Source organism: Drosophila hydei, unplaced genomic scaffold (assembly GCF_003285905.1).
Source record: "Drosophila hydei strain 15085-1641.00,03,60 unplaced genomic scaffold, DhydRS2 tig00008114-arrow-pilon, whole genome shotgun sequence".
Classification (NCBI taxonomy): Eukaryota; Metazoa; Arthropoda; class Insecta; order Diptera; family Drosophilidae; genus Drosophila; species Drosophila hydei.
The window spans coordinates 11,000,419-11,008,069 of NW_022045827.1; the positions used below are offsets into that span (position 1 = coordinate 11,000,419).

The 7,651-nt window shown below is 42.3% G+C and overlaps 2 protein-coding genes across 2 annotated transcripts; both read left to right on the forward strand.

The window, feature by feature from the left end:
• Positions 1-1,392: 1,392 nt before the first annotated feature.
• LOC111603756 (trichohyalin) lies at positions 1,393-3,793 on the forward strand. Its single transcript, XM_023321486.2, has 2 exons — positions 1,393-1,499; positions 2,026-3,793. The coding sequence occupies exons 1-2, from the start codon at positions 1,491-1,493 to the stop codon at positions 3,445-3,447; spliced, it is 1,431 nt and encodes a 476-aa protein (XP_023177254.2). The 5' UTR covers positions 1,393-1,490; the 3' UTR covers positions 3,448-3,793.
• A 1,772-nt stretch (positions 3,794-5,565) lies between these two features.
• LOC111603768 lies at positions 5,566-6,670 on the forward strand. Its single transcript, XM_023321502.2, has one exon. The coding sequence runs from the start codon at positions 5,646-5,648 to the stop codon at positions 6,468-6,470; it is 825 nt and encodes a 274-aa protein (XP_023177270.2). The 5' UTR covers positions 5,566-5,645; the 3' UTR covers positions 6,471-6,670.
• Positions 6,671-7,651: the final 981 nt, after the last annotated feature.

Sequence of the window (7,651 nt, forward strand, 5' to 3'; positions counted from 1 at the left end):
TCAAAATGGTTGCAGGGTGAGAGCAGTCGCAAAGGCTATGCAAATGATCGAAACACTGCAAGCTATTGGAGTTTACAATTTTAAAAGGAATAAATATTCCATTTGACATTTGAAATATATTTGTGTTAAGCGAGGCCAGTAATAATAATACAGGATATTTCCTGGTCGAGCACACTTGACTCTAGAGTCTGGCTTGTTTTTCTTTCTTATTTGAGTGAAGTTTCCTTTTTGTTTTTGGTTTCGTTTTTCAGCGCATGCTGCTGCCGTTTTTATATTCCACGCATTGCTAGTACAGATGTTGACATTGTTGTTGTTGCTGCTGCTGTTGTTGTTGTTGTTGATGCTACAGCTGCTAAAGCTTTCAGGCATTCAGTGTCGCACCTAAATCATATTGACTGCGCACTGCCCATGCAGAAAACCGTAGACCGCAGCAATAGAGAGGCTTACCAATGTGCTTTATAATCCAAGTGGAGCCTCTCAAAATTGGATGGTTAATTAAGATTGTTAGCCACAGACTGCAGTTGCAGTGTGTGATAACTTTTGTGATGCTAGTTGACAGTATAGGAGAGTGTATAAATTCAGCATTCATAGAAGAACGAGCGAAGTCACATTTAAACTTGAGTTTATAATACTTATAAAGAGCATATGTAGCTTATAGAATCAAGCATATATTTTACTATGCTCCACAAACAGAGGCTTAGTTAACGCTGCAGCTCCGACTTAGTCAAAGTATTAAACATTTCATTACACCTTATTTTGCATTGATAGTTCCTTAAGTTATATATCTTATTTTTGGTTCTGACTTTTGTCTTGAGTTCCATATCCCTAGACAAATTAGTTAAGATAATTATTTTAATGGTTTTATGCTTCGTTGCAGCCGCATTAAGCTGCAAGTTTGTTGCAGCTGCAGCTTAAAGCCTATCGAATTACATTTTGCCTTTGCTCATTGTCTCTTTTTCAGTCTCTGTCGTAGCCCATTTGCAATTGAAGCGGCTGCTGCTGCTGGAAGTTGGCAAAGTTTTGTAATTTGTAATTTGTTCGGGCAGCAGCAGCAGCAACAGAGTTGGCCTATTTCAGCTTCTCTCCTGGCCAATTTGCTATTTCTGCACGCATTTCGTTTCTATTTTGATAAGCCATTCGGCTGCACACATTTTGTGGGCCGTTTGGGTGACAGCTTTTGACCAACTGGCCCAAAAGTGAATGCTGTGTTGCAGCTTTGTAGCTCAGGCAGGCGTATCACCGACTGGCAAGGTCATTTGTAACCTTAACTAAACAAATTTGAAAGCCTCTACGCGTATCAAGTGTGGGCTGGTTCTTGCAAAGGGCCAGCTTATTCTGCCGCATGTATAAAACGGGCAATTGCTGCCAGGTATGGCATCAGTAGCCCACGTGCCACAGCAAGCAAGCGAGTAGCAGCTTCTACCAACTACACACGACAACCACAAGCAAAAAGCCAGCCAACTAGTCCTACACTAATCACGTCACCAAACATGAAACGGGTAAGTTATAGAAACGGGGCTCGGCCATAAATTTTGGGCCAGTCGATTGCCTGCGGTGCTTTGGAAAACGCATTTCAGCACTGACAGGCCATAAATCAGGATAAGCCAAAATTCAAAAGGATAAAACTCTCAAACATATTACGAATTTTGTATAGGCATCGTGAATGACATTGAGTGCTTTATGCCTTGTACATCGCAGCACAGATTCACTTAACATGACGGCTGACAAGCCATTCGGCTTTTGTAAACAACTTTTTATTGCCTGCGACTATAGGCAATCTACAAGCAATGCTAGGCAGTAAAATTAGCAGCCAAACACATGAGTAGAGCATTTCGCAGTCGTCAATAGTATTTGAGAATAAAACAGGGCATAAAAACGAAGACATTTCAAGCCAATTTGAAGAGGACTTCCTAAATAGTTATAGATTTACGATGGCAGCGTTTAGAAATGATAACAAATCCATGATGCCATTAGGCTCTGGCCATGTATATTTATTAGCTTGTCATGTTTTGCCTCTCCGTGCAGAGCTGCCTGTTGATTTGCGTTTGCCTGCTGACCTGCCATGTGGCTAATGCATCCTTTCTGCGACCGATCGAGCTCAGCCAGTTAGCCAAGTCATCGAGTCTCCAGCAGCAGCAGCAGCAGCAGCAGCTGCGGGATCTGGACAATGATGACACCAATTTGGATGAGCCGACGACAATTTTGCCCAACTCCAGTGAGGATTACGACAGCCGTCCACAGTATACCTTCGCCTACGATGTGCGCGACACGCTGACCGGCGATGAGAAGCGACAGGAGGAGAAGCGCGATGGCGATTTGGTAAAGGGTCAATACTCGCTCGTCGAACCCGACGGCACGCGACGTATTGTGGACTATACGGCGGATGATGCCAGCGGTTTCAATGCAATCGTGTCAAAGCAGCGCCTTGACGAGCGACTGAGCACGGCACAAGCATCAGCCTCCTCTGCCTCGTCCTCCTCCTCTCGCTACAATAGCATCGAAGAGCTGCAGTCACGCCTGACAGCCCAGGCCATTGCCGAAGCGCAGGCGCTAGCCGACGCTCAGCAACAATCGCAACTGCAACTAGAAGCACAGGCACGACTTGAAGCTGAGAGCCAAGCGCGTCTGCAGTCTAAGCAGCTCATGGAGCAATTCCAGCAACAAGTGCAGCAAACCGCTCAGCTGCGCCAACAGCAGGAGCAACAGCGTCAGCAGCAGGAGCAGCAGCTGCGCGAGTTGCAGCGTCTGCAGGAGCAAAGGGATCGTGAGCAGCGGGAGCGTGAGCAGCGGGAGCGTGAGCTGAGAGATCGTGAGCAGCGGGAGCGTGAGCTGAGAGATCGCGAGCAGAGGGAACGTGAGCAGCGCGAGCAGGAGCGTCGTCAGCAACAGGAACGTCGTCTGAACCAGAATCAAAACCAAAATCAGAATCGTCTGCTGGAGCGTCTCAATGGCCAGCAGCAGAATTTGCTGTTGTCCAACTCCAATCAGCTGCTGGGTCAGAGTGTCCAGGCCAGCGTTGTCTCGCATCCCCCCACGTTGATCTCTCGCTTGCCGTCGCTAAGCTCCGGCAACCTTCTGCTGACTGGGGAGCGTGAGCGCGATTTGGATGCCTGGCGCCAGCTGCCCAGCTCACGTCTAAACATCGAGCGCAACGCACAGTCCGTGATCTTGTCGCAGCCATCCAGTGCCTCGGTGCAGGCTCAACTCATTGGCTCACCTTTGCTGCTCAATTCGGCCAATCTAAATGGCTTGATTACCACGCGCCTCAATGGCAATGCGGCACGCGCCGGCGCTGCCATCAGCTGGTCTCAGGGACGTCGCATTGACAACGAGCTGTGGCAACAACTGGATCGACTCGACGAGAACGACATTCGCCGAGCCGACGACCAGCGCCTCGAGACCGAAGAGCTGCGCTCCATCAGCAGCAACCGCCGCGCCAAGTGGTAAACACCTTGCCCGACCACAGGCCAAACTTCAACTGAACTCAACGCTTAAAGGACCTCAACGATCAACTGCAACGGAACTCGATTATGCTTAGAACTTAACCTTATGTGTAACTTGTGTTATGTTAGTCTTACGTGGGATATGGTTACTTTCCTATTTACTCAATTTCCTTAACAGCAAACTTTGCCAGAAACTAACCCAATCAAGCTCAAGTTTTCTGCATATCTCCAACTAACTCTAGCCATAAGCCTAATTGTTTTGTACAACTTTTGTAGTTAACTGCATTGTCAAACTTACTAAAAAAAGGAAAAATAGTTAATAAAAATAGCCAACGCACAGTGTGTGAAGAAACGGACTAAGCTGTGACTTTATTGAGTTCAAGGTGCAACGACAACAGGTCGTCCATGATATCCTTGGCCAGTTGACCGCTTGCTCCTCTCCTGGACTCCGACACGGCTGCCCATAAACCTTGAACAACATTCCTAAAGCCCAGCAAGTGCCAACAATTTTTTAATAACAACATAGCAAGCTTAGTTATACGACGAACAAGTGTGCAGCAAAAGTTGATCTATCTTCCAGCCATGAAGTTTACGCTAGACACTTACAAAATAAACTCACACACACAGAGGTTGGGACGGTGGGCGAAGAGAACTTGTTAATGGCATTTTATAAAAACAATAAAAAAACAACTTTGTAGTGAATTAGTAAGCTTCAAAATTGTTTAAAACACACACAAAATATACTTGCAGCATAAAACGTGGCTATGATAGAGCACAAAGTAACAATATTGACACAGGTAAAAATAAAAAAATATTTTTCGTTCATAAATTTAAATATTATAATAAAATTCCATTCATTTTTCTAGCCAACTTAATTTAACTCTTTTTAAACTTATAAAAAAGTCATTTTAATTGTACTTCAGCTGCAGCTAAAACATTGAGAGATTGCGATAACTTGCTACGGCTTGGCAGGCCACATAAAGACTTTAAGGTAAAGTAATATTTATTAAAAGTTTAGCTTAACTATTTAAAAAGTCGCCCAAAGGCAGCCGATCTTTGGCTGCCAGCTGTCGGCCAGAAGGCGGCTTGATAAAAATCACTTAAAAGTTCATCAGGAGGCGAGCTGCAGCTGCTTGTCGGCAGCTCGCTTGGCTGACAGCTCACGGAAACTAAACAAAACGATTCTTTTCAGTTAGCTGCAAGTGTCATTGCCACATTCAGCAGATTGTAAAGCCAAAGCCAACTGCTCGGACTACTCTTGACTTTGTCTTTGCCTCTACACTGCTTAGCTGCCCTCTCAAATATCTGCAAATTGCATCTGAATGCTGACATCACAGCTTAGAGCAAGAAATGTGCTTTGTCCTGGAGTGATCTGGGGAAGGATTGCCACTACCCAAGTCTCCCAGTTGCTAAGAGCCCAATATATATTCCAGCTTAAGTGAAAGTTGCCTTGCATTGAAGATTATACAATGTATTAAGCCCAAATATACATATATCATATGGAAATATAACTATTATCTATTAGAATAAGAATGAGAGTAGAATGAAGAGAAATGGTTTAACGAGTCGAAAATTACAATTTATTTATCTAATTGAAAGCATTATGCTCAAGCAATTCAGCTATTGCAGCTTCTTTTAGTTTTTAAATTAAGGAAAAAAATACAGAAAGTTAAAGTGATATAAATAACAATAAATGTTCTATGATTTGCAAACAGTAAGGGTAAACATTTTTACTGAGCGCAGAATGCGCCATCTATTGAAAATTTTCATTTACTTGCTCTCCTAACCGTCTATTATATACTCACCAATTAACACTCTAGCGCAGACACGCACACAAAATGGTTCATTTACTCGAAATGGTAACAGTTAGCAAAGCCACACACCCTTCAATTTAAGTCTGTGCACAACTCAAACATGTTAAGCGGCAACTTGTTCGACTGTTCAATTAAGTTCTTAAATTTATGGAAAAAATATTAAAATCAATAAAAGAACACTGTACATATGTTTCTCAAACTATACTATGTCCTATGTTTAATTCTACCGCTTCTTTAGCTATAACCTCTGTACTAATATAAATAATTTTATCATATTATGCTTAGTTTTATTAATCAGTACATCAAAGGTGACTTTGCCCAATATTTCTATGTGCCTATTTATATATTTCAATTCTTTAAGTAGATTTTTAATTTTGTAAGCGAAAAGATGCTTAGATTTTTGATAGCACCACGTTCACTACGTTTTCTAAGCAGCAAATCTTCGAGGAATAAAATTGATCAGAACAACAAACTAAGCAATAAGCCCTCAAATACTCCACGCCCGCCAAAAGATCCGCCCGATGAAGGCTATGAGCCGGGTAAGGTTGAACATGATATGATCGAAATACCGGAGTTCATAAAGGCAAAAGCCTACCGGCAATTCAGTGGACCTAACGAGATTCTTGGTCCTGGAGCGGGCCTCAACCAGGTGTACAAGAATGGCTTTTACTTCGGCTACCATCGTTTCAGCTTTGTGGAGCTGCAGAATCAGGCGTTGAAGTTGCGAGACGAGCGTCGTGAAAACTGCGGTGTTCAAGCGTCAACGGAGGACAATATTGAGGATGAAGAGCGTGACGATTGCCTGGACTCGATACAGCAACAGGAGGTCGAATGCGATAAACAGCTTGCCGCTCAGGCAAAGGAGAAGAAAAAGACTGAAGAGAAGAATGTGAATAATGGGAACGAGTTGGCAAATATATGCGAAATATTCAATCAGAAATCAAAAGTAGGAAAGTCACTTGAATCGCACATCGCAAAACTCTTGTCCTTTTGTGAACTTAAGCAGACGGACAATTCCTACAAGGCATTCGACTGCCAAGAAATGGTCAAAGAAGCTGTGCAGAAGGCTGAGCAAAATGCGATCGCAAAACACTTGAATCAAATAAATGAGTCAAAGAAAGCGGATGCCAAAGAACGTGAAACGATCACAGATAAAGAAACTGACAAAGATTCGGCAGAATGTGAAAAAGATAAAGGCGATAAAAATTCATAAATAAGTCCATCTACCCGAGAAGAGAACCAAAAATATACCAAAGACACACAGCGCTACAGTAGCAGGCTGGGTGGGAGTCTTTGCTATACTGGTACAGCGACGTCACAAACCCTTAGCTTAGACATAAATGCAACTGTTCTCAAACTGTGATACACAAATAAATTGTGGCTATTTGGCCCTTGACTTCATGGCTCTTCTGCTCTTCAAAATTTGACTTGTTAATAAATAGTAGAATTTTTGCATTCAATCAATTGATATGCCATAACGGAAACAAGCAAACGGGGTTGCTGCACAATTTCAGGGACAAGCGAAGCGAACAAATCGAAAGCATTGCCCCACTACACGAGCTGTCTCTGTGGACCTACATATGTATGTGTATGAATTCAGGTATGTAGTCAGGTATGAGCACTCTCAGCTCGTCATCTGCTCGGTCATTCATTTCGCATGCAATGCCTTTTTGAATTGTGTTGCTGAATTGATCTCTATGAACCGATAGCGAGAGTCATCACGTGTTTTTAGCTTGCTAATTAGTTGGAAATCCCCCAAAGTGGAAAGTCAAAGAGAGAGAGAGAGAGAGAGAGGAGATAAGAAAAAAGAGAGAGGGCAAAAGAGCTATCAAGTGAACATTAAATTAATTGTATGACTTTTTCTGATTATTTATTATTTAGTTTGATTTGCCTTTCATATTTTATTGGTAACAAATTCCCTAAGTGTTATTTGAGTAGAGCTGTAACAAAATGAACTTATTAGAATGGAAATTGTGAAATGTTTATGTAGACTAAGTCAAATGTTTATATGAGCTTTTTGCCATATCTAAAGTCTAACGCTAAAAATGTTATATATTTCTGTATAGCAGCTCCACTGGGCGTATGTAAACGGAATAAAGCTATATCTTCCAAAGCGCACATTAGATCAATTGACTAGTATTAACACAAGGGAAAACAAATAACTTTTGAAGCGACAAACCAAAAAATGTTTTTTTATTAACTTCAATCAGTTTTTATTGAAATTACAAAATAAATTTGAATAAATCAAACATTTCTCAGTTCTGAGACTTACTCCCTTTTTATCATCTTATTTCTGATATACCCTACGGCATGCCTCGTGGGCTAAAGAGTTAGCAAAAGTGCACTAAACCAAATAGAAGCGACCAGTTGGCTAATACGACACGCCTCGTTTTG

Coding starts and splice junctions, on each gene's coding strand:
- LOC111603768 (XM_023321502.2), top strand. CDS start 5,646: ATGCTTAGATTTTTGATAGCACCACGTTCACTACGTTTTCTAAGCAGC.